At 37.5% G+C, this 18,933-nt stretch overlaps 4 protein-coding genes and 2 pseudogenes across 5 annotated transcripts; 3 read left to right on the forward strand and 3 right to left on the reverse strand.

The window, feature by feature from the left end:
- Positions 1-13: 13 nt before the first annotated feature.
- LOC109090060 (taste receptor type 1 member 1-like) lies at positions 14-1,810 on the forward strand. The gene is given in 4 exon segments (XM_042751370.1): positions 14-53; positions 56-309; positions 935-1,040; positions 1,411-1,810. Coding segments are annotated over 4 exon segments (777 nt in total). The 3' UTR covers positions 1,788-1,810.
- A 1,961-nt stretch (positions 1,811-3,771) lies between these two features.
- Positions 3,772-6,203, reverse strand: LOC109090475 (transcription factor HES-5-like). Of its 2 annotated transcripts, XM_042751175.1 has the most exons (3): positions 6,091-6,203; positions 4,777-4,914; positions 3,772-4,669 (listed from the first exon to the last, which is right to left on the reverse strand). In XM_042751175.1, exons 2-3 carry the CDS (start codon positions 4,843-4,845, stop codon positions 4,268-4,270), a joined length of 471 nt encoding a protein of 156 aa, XP_042607109.1. In that variant the 5' UTR covers positions 4,846-4,914; positions 6,091-6,203; the 3' UTR covers positions 3,772-4,267. The 2 variants fall into 2 exon arrangements, with proteins under 2 accessions (XP_042607109.1, XP_018959837.1); XM_019104292.2 differs by lacking the exon at positions 6,091-6,203 and having other exon boundaries at positions 4,777-5,036.
- Positions 6,204-8,136: 1,933 nt separating this feature from the next.
- Positions 8,137-9,657, reverse strand: LOC109090059 (transcription factor HES-5-like). The gene is made up of 2 exons (XM_042751160.1): positions 9,517-9,657; positions 8,137-9,406 (listed from the first exon to the last, which is right to left on the reverse strand). Exons 1-2 carry the CDS (start codon positions 9,574-9,576, stop codon positions 8,993-8,995), a joined length of 474 nt encoding a protein of 157 aa, XP_042607094.1. The 5' UTR covers positions 9,577-9,657; the 3' UTR covers positions 8,137-8,992.
- Positions 9,658-11,149: 1,492 nt separating this feature from the next.
- LOC109090474 (transcription factor HES-5-like) lies at positions 11,150-12,603 on the forward strand. Its single transcript, XM_042751092.1, has 2 exons — positions 11,150-11,247; positions 11,354-12,603. Exons 1-2 carry the CDS (start codon positions 11,188-11,190, stop codon positions 11,765-11,767), a joined length of 474 nt encoding a protein of 157 aa, XP_042607026.1. The 5' UTR covers positions 11,150-11,187; the 3' UTR covers positions 11,768-12,603.
- Positions 12,604-14,446: 1,843 nt separating this feature from the next.
- Positions 14,447-15,230, forward strand: LOC109113230 (annotated as a pseudogene).
- Positions 15,231-17,177: 1,947 nt separating this feature from the next.
- Positions 17,178-17,859, reverse strand: LOC122142029 (annotated as a pseudogene).
- Between the last annotated feature and the right edge of the window lie 1,074 nt (positions 17,860-18,933).

Genomic DNA, 18,933 nt, shown 5'->3' on the forward strand with positions numbered 1-18,933 from the left:
TGACCAAAATGTGATGAGAAAAGTGTGGATTGGGACAGAGGATTGGTCGGTGGCCCAACAGTGAGTAGTATCCCAGGGATCAGTACGATAGGGACAATCCTCGGTGTCACAGTCCAATATACTGAATTCAGTGGTTTTGAAGAATTTGAAAGGCTTTCTGTGCCCAGACTTAAAGACACTGGTCTCAACAGCCCATTCAACCACAGTGTCCCATGTATGCAAAATACAAAGCTTTATAAAATATCTATTCAAGGCTTTTCTATGTCCCAGTATGACATTGTTTCCTCCTTTAACGTGTATAAGGCCATTTGATTTGAAGACATTGTAGTTTATTTGCTTTATTTGGATATCGCTGGTATTTCTTGTGTTGTGAATTGTTTGTGAATTTATTTTTTTTGTTTTGATAAGGTTTTTGATCTTCTTAAAGGTTATGTGACGCGTTGGATATGGACGAAAATAATAAAAATAAATCTAATTTATCACTCATTCATTCATTCATTCATAAAATAAAATGACTGGAATAGAACTGGCTACTTATTTTTTTTCTTGTATCACAGAAATAAATTATATTTTAAAGTATATTAAAATAGAAAACAAGTTATTTTAAATCATAGTATTTCAAACTATTCCTGTTTTGCTGTATTTTTGATCAAATAACTGCACCCTTGGTGAGCACTTGGAGAGACTTTTCAAAAAACATTAAAAAATATTAGTCAAAAAAAATTTGGAATAAAAACATGGTTCCAAATAGCTTTCCATCCGAATCATTATTTACACAACACAAGCAGTGACAAAAATGAACAATAAAATAATTATGATAAAAATGTAATTAATGTAATAAAGAAGGGAAATAATTCAAATATGGTGCCAGAAATGGTAATAATAATAATTATTATTATTATATAATATCATATAATATTATAATTCTGTCTAGGTTCCTGAGTCACTGTGTTCTCCAGAGTGTCCTTACGGACACAGAAAGCTCATGACCGGACAGCATAAGTGTTGCTGTCCTGCTGCCACCTTCCTCAACAAAACAGGTTTAAAAACACTCCAAATATTATATAATTATAAAGTGCTAGTGCATAAGGTTGTACAATGGAGGAAACACATAGGACACAGTATATCCAGCAGATGGCACACTTTCTTTATCCTAAACCTTACCCTCCATACTCACTCATGTCGTTCCAAACCCGTAAGACCTGCGTTCATCTTCGGAACGCAAATTAAGATATTTTTGATGAAATCCGAGAGCTTTGTGACCAGCTGTTTGGAACGACATGAGGGTGAGTAATTAATGACAGAATTAATATTTTTAGGTGAACTATCCCTTTAAATTCTGTACTGTAGCCTCATTATAAAACATTTTAAATGCGTCTTATACTAACTTGACTTCATATGTTCTCATAGGTTACACTTTCTGCCAGGCATGTGCCAGAGACTACTGGTCTGAAGCAGAGAGTGAGACATGTAAGAAGAGAGCAGAGCTGTACCTGTGGGGCGCTCCGCTCACTACAGCCCTGCTCATATACCTGGGGGTGACCCTGTTTCTCACCCTTGGCACGGCTGTCATCTTCCTGTTCAACCTCAGTACCCCTGTGGTGAAGTCGGCCGAAGGGAAGACCTGTCTGTTGATGCTGGCGTCTCTGACTGTGGCCTCCTGCAGCATGCTGTGTCTCCTCAAACAGCCCCTCTTCATTATCAGTTTCACCATCTGCCTTGCGTGTGTGACCGTGTGCTCTTTCCAGGTAGCCTATATAGAGCTCTTTATTTCTACTATTTTTTGAGTGTGTGTTGAGCTTAATTTTTTTCCGCCTGGGAAAAGATCTGCTGGCCAATTATAATGAGGCCAAATACATTACATTTAGTCTCAAGATGTATATGATTTCTTGTATCACATTCTTCACAGCTTACTGCATTTCCAGAGAGAGCTTCGCCATGGCCCTACATGTAGGTGCCATCCTGTTTAGTGTGCTAGGGATACTCTGCGGCTACTTTTTGCCAAAGGTGTACATAATCTTGATAAAGCTCCTGTTGAATACAACAGCTCACTTCCAAAACTCCATTCAAATGTACAGCATGTCCAAGCAGTGAAAGCAAATAAGACTTTCTACTGTGTCTCTCAACAGTATAATCCAGTAAAGCCTATTAACAATACAGAGCAACATAATCCCAGTTTCAGTCTTTTAGAAGCAGCCGATACTCTAATTGTCTCTGTACTGTGAGTGCTTGGCATATGCATAGCTAGTGGGCAGAATGACAGAGAAAGCCTAATTGTGTTGGTTACCGAAAGGGCAGAGCACCCGGTTCAACTGGCCTGCGTGAACATCTGTCATGTGCTCCGCTCTCATGGGTGCCCAATTTCACTGAAAACAATTCAGAGAACAGATTTAATTGGGCAGCTGATTTAAATCATGATCTTGGTCGTGCAGATACAAGGACAGATGGCTTTACTTGTCCTGTTTGTCTTTAGCAAGTCTTTAAAGGAATAGTTCACCCAAAAATGAAAATTTGTTGAAAAACGTACTCACCCTCAGGTTATCCAAGATGTAGATGAATTTGTTTGTTCATCGGAACAGATTTGGAGAAATTCAGCATTGCATCACTTTCTCACCAATAAATCCTCTGCAGTGAATGGGTGCCATCAGAATGAGAGTTCAAACAGTTCATAAAAACATCACAATAATCTATATGACTTAGAAAAATGGGATTTAATTTCTGTATCAAAACTATGATAAATATAGGTTGTGCATGTCTTCAAATGCACTTTGTTTTGACTGTGATAATGATGGATTCAGGTGTTTATTTATGGGTGAAATATTCCTTTAATGCCCAAACGGCATTTGAGCTTTAATGGAGGAACATCTGACCAGCTGTACAAAGTTTCACAATTTCACTTGATTATTGACTTGAAAATAGTGTAGAATTTTAAAATATTCCTTTTAATCCTAAAGCTTTCTGTTTATTACCAGATTTAAATCCTGAATTTTCCACATAGACTTTTGGACTCCACTTGTTGCTTGTCTAATTGTTCAGTGACACACACACTTGCATCAGCCCCTGGGAAAAGATAGGATGAAAGGCTTGCTGTTGTTAGGGAGGTCATCTCCATTGACTCTGGAACGTGTGAGTTGGGAGCACAGAAGTGTTTCCCACACTACTTTCCTATTGTGAGTGTGATATTCTCAGGAGGGGAGAACAATAGAAGTGTGCCTGTAGAGGGGAGGCTGTAGTGAGGAGGTAATTGTATTTACTTGACGTTACCCATCTGTGCTGGTAGAAACCTCATATTGACATATAGATTTATTTGAGAGCTTAAAATTGTACAGTTGCTCTTAAAATAAAACATTTGTATTGTATTTTTATGAATGCTATATGAAATTTGACTCTTTATTCCAGTAAAATAATAATAAAAATAAATAAATAAAAACCAGTATTTCTCTCTGTTTACCTCAAAAAAAATAAAAAATGATGTGAAATCATTTAGAATTTTTTAAGCTTCTATTTGCTTTATTTTTTATTATATACAATTCTGGAACACCTTATTGGACAGAACTATCAAATAAAACTATCAATTACAAGTAAAAATCAGTGGTTCACACAAACTGAGAATAAGTTTTTAAACCAGTTAGTAGATCAGCCCACAAGTGATGCTTTTAGTTTAGTTCCCTAACCGTTTAACAGAACTTGTTCATTTATATTGTCAGCGTTCATACCACAAGCTTTTTTAATCAAACTTTTGCAAGTAATTATTAAAACAAAAACCATGAATTGAAATGTAGAATTTTATTAACAGAAAACATTTGACATAAGAGCTCATTTTCAAAACAGCATTGGTAAAGACAACAAACTGGATCCTTTATCAAAGGTACAACATGCCTTACCTAACAAAAATGGAGAATTCTCAGTACAAACATAAAGATACTCTGAAAAACTTTGAAGTACAATTTCATTTTAATGGTCTGATACAGAAAACTCCACTGGAGTCAACCTCAATTAAATATGCATACATCAAAACATATACATATATATACACAAAAAAAACACAATTTAAGTAATCACATGTGGTAAAAATCACATTAAGAGCTATTAAAACAGAATGAGAAGCACATAAATCCACCTCTTTCTATTGACAAACACATGTTTGTCTTAAGTTTTTGTCAATCAATATGATGACAACACAAATATATACTTTGGAAATGAATCTCCTACTTTCATGAGAGACGTTAATATGACTGTCCCTCAGGGTTTACGGTTCACAGCATCTCTACCAGGGTCTCCAGACAGGCCTCCTGATGTCAGGCTGATGCATACCAGCCGTGCTCAGTTTAGAGGAAGGTCCTGGTGGAGCGGAGTCGATAGCAGCGCTTGTTTGCTGGGCGTTGTGGAGACGCTGGAGCTCCTGGCCGGATCCTCCTCCGGTGGAATGAAGAGTGAGGAAGTGGACAGACTCCCTCCAGCAGTGAGAGTAGCCTTCATTATAGTCCCTCTGAGGAAGCTGCTGCCGCTGCTGTTTGAGAAAGCTGACGGTCATTTCCAGGATATCGGCCTTCTCCAGTTTGGCGCTGGGGTCGTGGCTGTGAAACTCCTTCTCCAGGAGACTCTTGAGCTGGTCGATGCAGCTGTTGATGCGGTCTCTGCGCATCTTTTCAACAATTGGCTTCCTCAGCTGAAATCAGATAGGAACATTGATTAGAGGAACATGTTTCAAACTGCATACAGAATGCAATTTTGGTGAATCGTTTTGAAGAAGAATTGCATTGAAATTAAACATACCTTCATTTTGTCTTTGTCACTGAAGTTAAGATGGTCAAAAGACGAAAGCATAACTGAATGGGGTGCCATTACAGGCCTGGACAGCTTGCTTCTCTTCGATGGCAAAAAGAGTTGGGAGTCTCTTTGAGGAACAGCCCCCTGTATTTATACAGCAGCATTAGCATTACAAAGCCATGTGGCCTGTGCTGTGTTACTGTTCCCACACTCTGAGACCAGAGGGCCGGCTCATCACAACAATAGAGGACATTCATTTTATGGTTAACTGCCTGCTTGCCTTCCACTGAAGGAATGTTTCCCAAGATATCAGAGGGATGCCACACTTGAAGGTTAAGTTAAGGAATTTGGCTCTTCAGACAATTAAAAAAAAATAATAATAATTCTGTATCAAAAATCATGATAAATATAGATTGTGCATGTTTTCAAATGCACGAAAGCAGGTTTGGTAGAATACAAAAGATAAAAAATATATATTTTTGATGAACCATGCTAAGTAATTGATGTTTGCACATGTATAATTCACACTTTGTGTAACCAAAATATAATGCAATAAAAATTCAACGGCACAAACTGTTCATTGATGAAAAAATATTTTTGATGTAAATTTTGTTCATTAATGTATATTTTATTTATTGTGAAATTTATTGTTTTTTATATATTTTCATTGATTAAAAAATACACAATGTAAGCAGTTATTTTTTTCAAAGTATTATTAAAGTTTTACAAGAAAAAAATATTTCTAAAATAATACTGTATGAAGTATGCTACTTAAAATTTTAACATTTAATTCAATATCTCTTGATGTTTCTTTGTAATAAATTGTGAAAATTACAAGCATTTTTTTGCTTTTGTTTCGTTATTTATTTATTTATCTATTTTTTTAAGTTTGTTTATATGCATTTTTAATGCTTTCGTTTTTTATTTTTTTATTTTTTTTTTTAAGTGTAAGGATATGCATTTCAAACTCTGAATAGCAGAAATTGTCCAGTGATGAAAAATAATATATGCATATAAACCATCAAACAATACATTTACGAGAGACCCAGCTGGAAACACAGACTCGAGTCCGTTCCCAGGCCAGGAATATTCCTTTGATAACTGTTAACAACATGACTGTCAGTTCTACTGAAGTTTGGTGGCAAAACAGACGCGTGCACGTGCCAGATTACGGAAGTTCTTATGTAGCTGTTAAACAGCAGGAGAACCGTGAAGGCACGCGTGGGAAAGATCAAGGTGATCAAACATATCAATCTTTATTTGCTAAAAATATTTATATGAGACGAAATAATTTGATTTGTAACGTGATTAAATGGTTACCTGGTTTTGCTTTAATTTATTGTAACGTGCCAGAAGGCTCCAGGAGCTCACGCTCTGAGATCAGTGAGGGTGATTGATCCCGATCGCGCGCCCGGCAGACGCCAAGTGTTTATCAAAAGCGAAAAGGGTCAGAATTCGCCTGCTACTACTAGACACAGACGAAATACAAGCACGCGAGTAAAGTGGTTTTACTGTGCCAATGAATATTGATTATGAATGATGCTTGCTATTGGACTCTTGGAAATCCCACAAAACACCTAGATAACACACAAATACCCACTCGAATATCAGTCACCAGCGACAAAATCATTGATATTACAATTAATATTTTGAATTATATTGTTTAACTTTTCCCTTTAATTTTAAAGTTTTAGTGATTTAGTTTCAAGGTTGTTGTTTTGTTTTTGTTTTGTTTTTTGACATTTTTATTATTTATTTATTTATTTATTTTTGTTGTTTAGTGTATTTTTTTTTATTATTATTTTTTTTTTTTTTTTTTGTTTTTTATTTGGTTGGTAGCTTAGATTAAATTAAATTTATTTAATTTTATATTTTATTTTATTTGAGTTAACATTTAGGGCCTATTGTTTCAAGTAATGTTTTCTTAATTGTTTTGGTTTTAGTTTTAGTTAATGTTAATAACCCTGGTGAAATCGCCTCGTTTTGTAGTGTAACGGATAGCAAAGACTAGTGTTTATGCTACATACATAGTGTGTGTTCTGTGAGTTTGTGTTTGCTTGTATTTTTCACATTATATGCTATTGAAATACTGTAAGTTTGTTTTTGAGGACATTCCCACCATCCTGGGTGCTCTAATCTGAGGAATGCAAACAATGCACTAATTGCTCCATTCAAAATGTTAATTGCATCTTTGTTGTAAAACAAACAGTTAGTCTTGTCACACACAAACTTGGTAAATCAAGCTTTGTGCAATAGTGAGGAATTCAGACCACCTTATTGCATTTTAAAGCATTTTAGCAAAGAAATATAAATTATCATTATTGTAAATATATATATTCTCAACTATAGCAGATATGAAGCCTGTTCCAAGTTTCATTTAAGTTGGATATATGATTTTGTTTCCGTGATTCCTCCCGCTCAACCACCTGTAGCAGCAGGCTCGAAGACAAGGTTTGTGTGACATAAGGCACAGGGCTATTACTGAAGTTCCCATGAGTTCTGTTTGAGAGGCCAGCCTTCCTTTCCCACAGTCTGTTCATTGACTGCCCACAGTAAGGAAACAAAAGAAGTGTGTCTTGTTACACATCACATTAATCACGGTGTTTGAACTCTCTTTATTAGAGGGGGACCTAGACGTAGCAAGACCATCTGGACTTCGGACACTGTTCAAACATTTTTAGGACTTTCCCAGGATTCAGCAGTTTTCTTCATATCAGTTCAAACCTAGAACTTCTTACTAATTCTAAGTCAGGTGTTTGTTCGTATATTTCTTTTTTTCCCTTCTCTCTCACTTTTTGTTTATTTTAAGTGCTAAACAATATAGCGACACTCCGTGTCAACAGAGGTCTCCGCACAAATTTTTTATATAGAAAGATAAACATGTATAGTGTTGAAAGCCAAAAGATTAAATGTAATGGGTAAATATTTATGGAGTAATGGCAATTTTCACCTGAGATTCAGAGCCAAATTACAGGGGGTTTAAAAATGACTTCAGAAAGATGGCAGCATCATGATGTTACTTTTACACAGATTGGTAGGTCTAGTAGTAAAATCTGTTGACCTTAGCTGTCTTTGTTGCATTATGTGCCAGTGGTGATCATTCAAAAATGGGGAAAAGAGCACTTTTCAAGTTTTTTTTCTTCTGAGTATACCCTAAGAATACATTTTTAACCCTGTAAAATATTTATCACAAATGAAGTATTTTGCTTTAGGATGGTAAGTACATAGTGCGATTTGTTGATGCAGTCAGCATGTTCCAATCATTCAATTGTATTTCTACTACATTTCCTTTGCATAGGTCTCTTTATCTGCCCTTATCTTGTTCAGGGAGCAGCACCTGAGGAGCATAATGTTTCTTGGAATATTTATAAGTTTTCTGTCATTTCTGTTCAGTTTGCCTTTTAAATTTACCTGCTTGCAAGTGAATCTGTACAGGATGTGCAGTTTTGCAGATCCGCCACTTTGAGGCAAGATGTGGGAGTAAGTTCAACATCACTTTCTGATGACAGGGATGCCACCTATCCTAAATGATTATAAGGTGTCTTGGTAGGAGACAGTTATTGCTTGAATGGATAACAAAGCACACAAGAGCTTGTTTGTAATTCCATATTTATCAAATATGTAACTGAAACTAACTGATGCAATTTAAAAGTTAGTGGAATGAATGTGTGAGTATGAAGGTAGGAACACTAAATGAATGAGCTCATTGCCACAGGAAATTTGATGTTAAATAGACATTTATTACTTTTATAAAACATTTGCTGATAAAATCCAGCATCTTCATTTAGTGCTTAACATTGTTTTTCTACCACTGTGCTTGAATGTTAAACACACCTTTCACTTGTTTAAAACACAGTTACCTATATAATCTTTATAAAAGAATTTGTTGGTCATACAGTTGATTATAGAAAATCTACAACACCAACAAAAAATATTCAAAAAAGAACAAGAAGTTAATAAAAATAATAAGATCCATTGGATCTATTCAGAAACATGGAACATGTTCATAGAATATCAGTATTGCATCTCAGTATGAGATATTTAATTGCTAACATAGCAGATTCAATTAGCTTGAAGCATAATTTGCCAAAGGCAAAAATATAGTGAGATCCAAATATAGGAATACAGGCAATTGTTCTCTCGTGAAAGAGGTAGATCTGGAATAACATGTTCTCTAATAACAGAGTTAATCATGGTAGTTCACATTCACATAGATCGGCTTCTACCAGGGTCTCCAGAGCGCCAGAGTTTGCTCTTTGCTGCTGCTCTGTGCGGCTGGTGAACTGATCTGAGGCGGCACTCGTGTGTTGTTCTCTGTGTAGGGCTGCGTGTGCAGGAAGTGCTTCAGCAGTCTTCTGTGGGACTCCGTCTGCACTGGACACTGAGACAGGAAGTTGACAGCCTCGTGCACACATCTGGAGCGTTCGTCACGAGCTGCAGTAGAGCTGCAGGCCGAGGGATTCTGGGAACGCTCCTGGAGTCTCAACAAATCCAGCGTCATCTCCAGGATATCAGCTTTCTCCTGTCTGGAGTCGGGCTGTTGCTTTAGGAACTCTTGACCCAGAAGAGACTTGAGCTTCTCAATGCTGCTGTTGATTCGTTCTCTGCGGATCTTCTCCACTATCGGCTTTCTCAGCTGAGGAAACACCAAGAACATGCATTTAGAAACACTCATCCACATTTTTTATATCTCAGAAGCATACATGACTCTGTGGAGTGAGATATGATGAGATGTTGAGTATTTACCTTGTTTGTGAGTGGAAGTTGTTCTCTGCTGATGACTGATCCAGTGATTGTAGGTGCCATGGCTGTGTGTCTTGTGTTCAGTTCTCTGTTAGGATCAGATGAGATCTGTGCTTAACTCTCTCTCCTCTCCCTCTATTTATACTCCCAAATCTTCATATGAATGTGTGAGTCTGGAGTTTGCTGGAGGTTCTCACAGTCTGCAGCCAATGGGAGCGTTTGGGCCGCCACATGGCTGCTGCAGCCCTTATTGCTCCGACACAATGAGCGCATCTCTGGGGAGCAGGTGGAGGGTGGGAGAGTGTGTGAGAAAGTGCAGCCTTATTACTCACCATTAGGATTAATTGCTCACAAAAGCACGTGCTGTTTATATGAAAGACCTACAATAAAAAGAATGGTTCAAAATTTCTTCCATTTCTATTATTAAATATCATTATTAATAGTGATTTTAAAAAGTCAAATACAGTCATGAGGACAATAAATGGGTGGTTTCAATAATTAATCTACTACTAATCATCAACAAAATGATTCTACTATGGCAAAAATATTCTGAAAATTATAGTTTCACACCATTTTATTGAATGAATCTATTTTTTGAATTCGCACTTCTAAGTATGAATCTATGAGTCCAAACAAGCAAACAAATGCCCATCTCAATTAGGGACAGTGTCATAAACACCCCTGTGAGGCTTCTATAGAGTCCCTTGACGACTTGCCTAATTGCCTGCAGCAAGGCACACTTCTATTCATCTCTGATGAATGGACAGACTGTGGGAAAGCTGTGGAAAGTGCAGTCCCAGTCCTGAACTACATCACCTTCAGGACTTCATTCTGAGAGAGGACATCTGAACTGCATCTGAAAGAGGAACCTGTGGCGCCGTACTACCGAATTGCTGTCCTGTTTTTTTTTCTTCTCAGAAAATCTTAAGTAAATATTTTAATTAAAGGCCAGTTAACCGTCATGTTAGAAAATGTTAACTGTTGATTAAACCAGGAGCTATTCAGCAATATGTTATGCTTTTTGCAACAGGTACTGAATTGATTCATCAGGTATTATAAGAGAATTATGGCATCTAACATGACTGGATTTTTTTTCCACTTAAACTTGAAATTGAAACATTTGTTTTTACAAAAATTACACATTAAAAATTACAATTAATTTACAAAACACTTTTGATTTTACACTACTAATAGGTCATTTATCAAATATGGCATTGATCAATTAAACAATGGATATAAAAGATATAATTTTAATATAATCTGTTTTTTAAACGAAAAAGCAAAATATAAGTATTTTCACTAGTGGTCTCAGACGTACACTTAATAAAAATGGCACATACTCTTTTACTGGTTTCTCAGCATCAGATGAGACTTCAAAAGAGGTTTACACTTTCTCACAAACCTCCTCCCTGTAATGCATCCACCTCTCCACCTGCCTGTCAGAGACAAGCTCATTGTTCCCCGTGCAATAAATGCCTCACTGAGCATGTGGCAGCCCTCTGCTCCTTTGAGAGTTTCGAACGCTCCCATTGGCTGCAGACTGTGAGAACCTCCAGCAAACTCCAGACTCACACATTCATATGGAGATTTGGGAGTATAAATAGAGGGAGAGGAGGGAGAATTGAGCACAGATCTTCTGATCCTAACGGAGAACTGAACACAAGACACACAGCCATGGCACCTACAATCACTGGATCAGTCATCAGCAGAGAACAACTTCCACTCACAAACAAGGTAAATACTCAACATCTCATATCTCACTCCACAGAGTCATGTATGCTTATGAGATATAAAAATGTGGATGAGTGTTTCTAAATGCATGTTCTTGGTGTTTCCTCAGCTGAGAAAGCCGATAGTGGAGAAGATCCGCAGAGAACGAATCAACAGCTGCATTGCGAAGCTCAAGTCTCTTCTGGGTCAAGAGTTCCTAAAGCAACAGCCCGACTCCAGACAGGAGAAAGCTGATATCCTGGAGATGACACTGGATTTCTTGAGACTCCAGCAGCGCTCCCAGAATCCCTCGGCCTGCAGCTCTACTGCAGCTCGTGACGGACGCTCCAGATGTGTGCAGGAGGCCGTCAACTTCCTGTCTCAGTGTCCGGTGCAGACGGAGTCCCACAGAAGACTGCTGAAGCACTTCCTGCACACGCAGCCCTACACAGAGAACAACACACGAGTGCTGCCTCAGATCAGTTCACCAGCCGCACAGAGCAGCAGCAAAGAGCAAACTCTGGCGCTCTGGAGACCCTGGTAGAGCCACCAGGACCCGTATGATTTATCAGACAGAATTCATAATGCCAGTCTGAGATTGGCATGGACTGAAATTCTAATGTAGGAATTGATTTCCGCTTCTGCTGCTTATGCAGCACCTTTAATCTGCTTTCGGAGAAAGTTTGTGTTTCATTGAAACTGTATGACCAGTGATATTTGATGAGAATGTACAGAATCATTTGCTGTGTAAAATGATTACTACATTCGTTAACATTCAGATTGAAACAAACGTTAAAGTCTGATTCAGACGTTTGAGCTCTTGTAGCTCTTTCACCCATATTGGGGTTATTCTTTCACTGCTTTCATTTACTGCAAGCTTTTGATTCATATTTCTGTTGTTTCAAACAGATCTAATGCTTCTCTTATTATATGATAAATATTTCTTCATTTGAAGGATATTGTGTGTTGAAAGCACAAATGATTGTTTTTAATGTTTGCATGTGTTTACATGAATGAGACGTTTCCCCTGTAAAGGGCAGTTGTTTATCGTCACTGATAGTGACTTGAATTTTATTCTTTGTATTCAAAGTCAAGTTCTTACCTTCTTTGAAGTTGTCTTCCATTGCACATTGCACTGGCTTAATACTTTTAAATGTCTGTGACATTGTAAATTTCTTCCCAGTTCAAGAGAACTACATAATAACATGACTTCATGATTGTGAAAATATGTATTGATATATTGTTACTAATGTTATTACTTTGTTACTTTAAGACACTTGAATGTCCTTCAAAGTCGAGGCAAATGTTTATTGTCAGATTTGCTCACATATGAAGAGCGGCAATCATATTGCTTATGACAAATAAAATTGTACAATCAAAGGTTTTGTTTAGTTTTATGATTTATATGTTCTTCATATTTTTTAATAAAGTATGTCTGAACAGTGTAGTCACATCAAAAACTCTAACCCTCTAAGTATTAGTAACAGTATTCTTCAGGTTTAACATTTCAAGAATTGGGATAAGAATCAGATATATTTTACATTTTTTACAATTTATTTTGTTTTTTAAAGATATTAAAATAGCATAGGTCTAACTGGTAAACCTGACTTGATATTAGTTTCTAGCTCTCAGAAAATGTGCGTATTTACAGTAATTACTTGAGAAATAAATTTCTGCATATTTTTTCCATGCAGGTGCAACTCATATAGTTCTCACAGTGAGAGAATATTCATGTTAAAATACAGAGACTGCAAAATATAGAACATGAACTTTTGTTTTTTGTAATTATTAACCCAAAACCCATTACATATCAACCAACACTAATAAGGAGACAATAGAGGACTGTGTCTGTATGAAGCCTGACTGATGGGGTAAAGCTCTACTGAGACTCCATTCCCTGGAGTTTTCCCACACTCTGCCCATTCAAAGAACTCAACAATAGTGTTTCATCAAGAACAATTCAACACATGGCCATAAGAACTTCAACAGAGACCCACGGGACAGATTCTACTGAATCATTAGCATTCGTCTTAATTACTGAAAGACATATTTAGAGTATTTGGAGATTACTCTTTTAAAGTTTAAGGCATTGTTATACACATAAAACATAGAAATAGTTTGAACTATATAATGTTTTATGTTATCTGAGTCTGAAACTGCTATTTTAAATTCTGGTTATCCTATGTAAATTTTAGAGTCATGTCTAATGAGAAATACTTTTTAATTCCTAATTTTAGCCATATAGGTGTATAACTTAAAGTTTACACTACCAATCAATAGTTTGTGGTCTGTCTTATGTTTACCAAAGCTGCAATTATTTGATAAAAAATACAGTAAAAGCAGTTATATTATGAAATATTATTAATTTTATTTCTATTTCAGTATATTTAAAAATTTATTCCTGTGATGAAAAAGCTGAATTTTCAGTAAAAACAAAAAACAAAAAATATGTATTAGCCTTTTATTATCAATGAATAAAACAGCTGTGCTGTTTAATATGTTTGTAAAAATGTCATACATTTTTTTCAGGATTATTTGATAAATAGAATGATTAAAAGAACCTAATTTTTTTGAAACAGAAATATTTTGTAACATTATAAATGTCTTTACTCTCACTTTTGACCAATTTATTTTTTATTTATTTATTTATTATTATTATTATCTTACTGACCACAGGCATTTGATTGGTAGTGTACCCCCAGTACCCTAAGTACCTCCGGAAACCTGCCTAAATACCCCCAGGGGTCCACACACGCCTGCACTAATTATTTTGATAAGGGACATCTGAATTACACTGAAAAGTCAACGGAACAGTTATTAAGCTACTTGCACATCCACCAGAAATGAAACCTTATGATGAATCAATTGATTCTCCTCCTGTTGAATAAAAACTAAAATATGTTGCATTGTGTTTTGGCGATGGGAATGTTCCAATATTAATGGCACGTGCTTTGTCAATAAATGACCCCAGTGTCACACAACAAATAAAGCTTTAAATGAAGGGTCTCAACTTTCTCACACACTTTGCATCCTTAACACCCACCCCTCCACCTGCTCCCCAGAGATGTGCTCATTGTTTTCTGAACAGTAAGCATGTCATTTAGCATGTGGCGGCCCTCTGTTCCTTGTGTCATTAGTCCTCTCCCATTGGCTGCGGACTGTGAGAACCTCCAGCAAACTCCAGACTCACACATTCATATGGAGATTTGGGAGTATAAATAGAGGGAGAGGAGAGAGAGTTGAGAACAGATCTCATCTGATCCTAACGGAGAACTGAACACAAGACACACAGCCATGGCACCTACAATCACTGGATCAGTCATCAGCAGAGAACAACTTCCACTCACAAACAAGGTAAATACTCAACATCTCATATCTCACTCCACAGAGTCATGTACGCTTCTGAGATATAAAAATGTGGATGAGTGTTTCTAAATGCATGTTCTTGGTGTTTCCTCAGCTGAGAAAGCCGATAGTGGAGAAGATCCGCAGAGAACGAATCAACAGCAGCATTGAGAAGCTCAAGTCTCTTCTGGGCCAAGAGTTCCTAAAGCAACAGCCCGACTCCAGACAGGAGAAAGCTGATATCCTGGAGATGACGCTGGATTTCTTGAGATTCCAGCAGCGCTCCCAGAATCCCTCGGCCTGCAGCTCTACTGCAGCTCGTGACGGACGCTCCAGATGTGTGCAGGAGGCCGTCAACTTCCTGTCTCAGTGTCCAGTGCAGACGGAGTCCCACAGAAGACTGCTGAAGCACTTCCTGCACACGCAGCCCTACACAGAGAACAACACACACGAGCGCCGCCTCAGATAAGTTCACCAGCCGCACAGAGCAGCAGCAAAGAGCAAACTCTGGCGCTCTGGAGACCCTGGTAGAGCCACCAGGACCCGTATGATTTATCAGACAGAATTCATAATGCTAGTCTGAGATTGGCATGGACTGAAATTCTAATGTAGGAATTGATTTCCGCCTCTGCTGCTTATGCAGCACCTTTAATCTGCTTTCGGAGAAAGGTTGTGTTTCATTGAAAACTGTATGACCAGTGATATTTGATGAGAATGTACAGAATCATTTGCTGTGGAAAATAATTACTATCATTTGTGAACATTCAGATTGAAACAAATGTTAAAGTCTGATTCAGACGTTTGAGCTCTTGTAGCTCTTTCACCCATATTGGGTTTATTCTTTCACTGCTTTCATTTACTGAAAGCTTTTGATTTATATTTCTGTTGTTTGAAATACATCTTATTCTTCTCTTATTATGTAAGAAATATTTCTTCATTTGAAGGATATTGTGTGTTGAAAGCACAAATTATTGTTTTCAATGTTCGCATTTGTTTACATGAATGAGATGTTTCCCCTGTAAAGGGCAGTTGTGTATTGTCACTGATAGTGATTTACAATTTGTCTTTTATAGGCAAAATCATGTTTTTACCTTCTGTGAAGGTGTCTTCTGTGCATTACTTCATATTGAAGTAGAGAATAAAAATAAATTTTAATATATTTCCTGCCTATAATCCCTTGTTGTCACTGAATTCCTTGTTCATGAGTTCAACGCATCACAGCACATTTGCACACTTTAAAAGTTATTCAAATCTTTTATACAAATCTACTATTTGGTTTAAACTTAATGGTGTGGTTCAAGATGCACATGTACTTAAAAAAATATACCTATAAATGACACATTTGTCAATTCAGATTTATAAGCAAAATTATAGTGTCTCTAATCAGTTCTAGTAATTTATTAATGCCATATTTGGCTACTGACGTTTTACTATGTTAACTGCAGTAATTCAGTGAAAAGTAATGCATTTTCATCAGACTGAGCACTCAACATCCAGCTCAGACCTGAATTTCACCAAGCAGAGATAAAACATAATTACCTACAGTAAGCGCATGAGTGGTTTATTAGTGGATAAATAAAAATAAATATGTGTAGAGGAGTTAATTTCTTGAGAGGACAGCAGTACAATCTCACTCCATTACACAACAAATCTGGTTTCTTCAGATACAGGAGACGGTCAACAAGACTACAGGGCAAACCACACTATCATATTCAAACTTATTATAAGCATTCTCAGAAAAAAAAGAGGTACAAAAGCTGTCACTGGTGTGTTACCTTTACAAAGGGTACATCTTTGTAGCTTATTTGCTCATAAAGGGTGCATATTAGTAAATGCACATAGTACCAGAGTGTACATCTTGGTAGCAACCCACTGACAGCTTTCATACCCTTTGAGTGTAGCTGTGATTTCATTTGACTTGACAGATGAAGAACTGAGTGTAAATATTCAGTTTATATTTTACATTAATCACTAAGGACCATTATGTGCAGATTAACTAAACAGCAATTAAAACATCTTTATAGTGTGCAAAAGTGTTGTGATTTATTTTGATTGATGAAGAAAACGTACAGATTATATTCTTAAAATTTATTTTCATGTTGCACTTCAATATAAAGGAATACAAATGCAGAACACACCTTCAAAGAAGGTAATAACTTGACTTTGAATACAAAGAATAAAATTCAAGTCACTATCAGTGACGATAAACAACTGCCCTTTACAGGGGAAACGTCTCATTTATGTAAACACATGTAAACATTAAAAACAATCATTTGTGCTTTCAACACACAATATCCTTCAAATGAAGAAATATTTCTTATATAATAAGAGAAGAATAAGATGTATTTCAAACAAACAGAAATATGAATCAAAAGCTTGCAGTAAATGAAAGCAGTGAAAGAATAAACCCAATATGGGTGAAAGAGCTACAAGAGCTCAAACGTCTGAATCAGACTTTAACGTTTGTTTCAGTCTGAATGTTCACAAATGTAGTAATTATTTTCCACAGCAAATGATTCTGTACATTCTCATCAAATATCACTGGTCATACAGTTTAAATGAAACACAAACTTTCTCTGAAAGCAGATTAAAAGGGGCTGCATAAGCAGCAGAAGCGGAAATCAATTCCTACATTAGAATTTCATTCCATGCCAATCTCAGACTGGCATTATGAATTCTGTCTGATAAATCATACGGGTCCTGGTGGCTCTACCAGGGTCTCCAGAGCGCCAGAGTTTGCTCTTTGCTGCTGCTCTGTGCGGCTGGTGAACTTATCTGAGGCGGCGCTCGTGTGTTGTTCTCTGTGTAGGGCTGCGTGTGCAGGAAGTGCTTCAGCAGTCTTCTGTGGGACTCCGTCTGCACTGGACACTGAGACAGGAAGTTGACGGCCTCCTGCACACATCTGGAGCGTCCGTCACGAGCTGCAGAAGAGCTGCAGGCCAAGGGATTCTGGGTGGGTCTGCTGGAGTCTCAAGAAATCCAGTGTCATCTCCAGGATATCAGCTTTCTCCTGTCTGGAGTCGGGCTGTTGCTTTAGGAACTCTTGACCCAGAAGAGACTTGAGCTTCTTAGAGTTTCTTGTGTCTCAAGAAATCCAGTGTCTCTCCACTATCGGCCTTTCTCAGCTGAGGAAACACCAAGAACATGCATTTAGAAACACTCATCCACATTTTTATATCTCATAAGCATACATGACTCTGTGGAGTGAGATATGAGATGTTGAGTATTTACCTTGTTTGTGAGTGGAAGTTGTTCTCTGCTGATGACTGATCCAGTGATTGTAGGTGCCATGGCTGTGTGACTTGTGTTCAGTTCTCCGTTAGGATCAGATGAGATCTGTGCTTAACTCTCTCTCCTCTCCCTCTATTTATACTCCCAAATCTCCATATGAATGTGTGAGTCTGGAGTTTGCTGGAGGTTCTCACAGTCCGCAGCCAATGGGAGCGTTTGGGCCGCCACATGGCTGCTGAAGCCCTTATTGCTCCGACACAATGAGCGCATCTCTGGGGAGCAGGTGGAGGGGCGTTTAAGAAGGATGAAGACTGATTCAGCTAGTGGCCTGTGAATGTGGGAAATTTGTGACCTCGTAAAGTGATCTAAGTGACTGCAAGTCGCTTCGGTCTTTAAAGCACAGTTTATTGTGTTCTTCACACAAGGCACAAAATTGTCCCATGGTCTCTTGGGAGTTAGACATGACCCGTAAGGTAGGCAATATACAGTATATTTTGCAAAGTATTCAAAGGAAAGGAATTGTGCCACATATATACATTATTTATGTATTTATTTATTTATTTATCATTCTAGGTATGATTATGACATGTTTCACATAAAAGCATCAAAAAAATATAACAATGAATATATTTGTTTGTTTGTTTGTTTTCTTTTAATAATTTTTTATTTTGTGTTTTTCAAGCTTATGCCATGCAAACTAAAGTAAAATGTCTGAAGTGTGTGCAGGCTCTTTTCCTCTCAGCTTTATGAGGTCTGGGCAGCACACTTCTCTCTCGGCACACTCTCCCCACACATACTTAAGACACTTCCAGCTGTCTGGCCTGCTGTCTGCTGGCGACTCTCAGTCACACGCTCCACTCAGTGAGAACCTGGGAGCGCTTGTGCGGCACGGCTTCCCACACTTATTCACTGACACTGATCCCACTGATAAAAGAAGCGTGGCCCATTACACATTGTCAGAGTGACCCTGCCTCCCACTTCCCAGCGCTCACTGTTCTCACAGCACCTCCCAGGCAGCCAGGCTCGCCATCTGGAGGCATCATTCAATTACCTCCCTTAAACAACAGCGTCCCAGTCCTAGATTGTACAACATAGGCTATATCAGATAACATCATCTGCTCATTCTGTATATAT

This window comes from Cyprinus carpio, chromosome B23, assembly GCF_018340385.1.
Source record: "Cyprinus carpio isolate SPL01 chromosome B23, ASM1834038v1, whole genome shotgun sequence".
Classification (NCBI taxonomy): domain Eukaryota; kingdom Metazoa; phylum Chordata; class Actinopteri; order Cypriniformes; family Cyprinidae; genus Cyprinus; species Cyprinus carpio.

Excerpts from the sequence above, each read along its gene's own strand:
- LOC109090475 (XM_042751175.1), bottom strand. The coding sequence starts at position 4,845 with ATGGCACCCCATTCAGTTATGCTTTCGTCTTTTGACCATCTTAACTTC. Across the intron at positions 4,670-4,776 it reads GTGACAAAGACAAAATGAAG|CTGAGGAAGCCAATTGTTGA; the intron begins GTATGTTTAATT and ends ATCTGATTTCAG.
- LOC109090059 (XM_042751160.1), bottom strand. The coding sequence starts at position 9,576 with ATGGCACCTACAATCACTGGATCAGTCATCAGCAGAGAACAACTTCCA. Across the intron at positions 9,407-9,516 it reads AACTTCCACTCACAAACAAG|CTGAGAAAGCCGATAGTGGA; the intron begins GTAAATACTCAA and ends GTGTTTCCTCAG.
- LOC109090474 (XM_042751092.1), top strand. The coding sequence starts at position 11,188 with ATGGCACCTACAATCACTGGATCAGTCATCAGCAGAGAACAACTTCCA. Across the intron at positions 11,248-11,353 it reads AACTTCCACTCACAAACAAG|CTGAGAAAGCCGATAGTGGA; the intron begins GTAAATACTCAA and ends GTGTTTCCTCAG.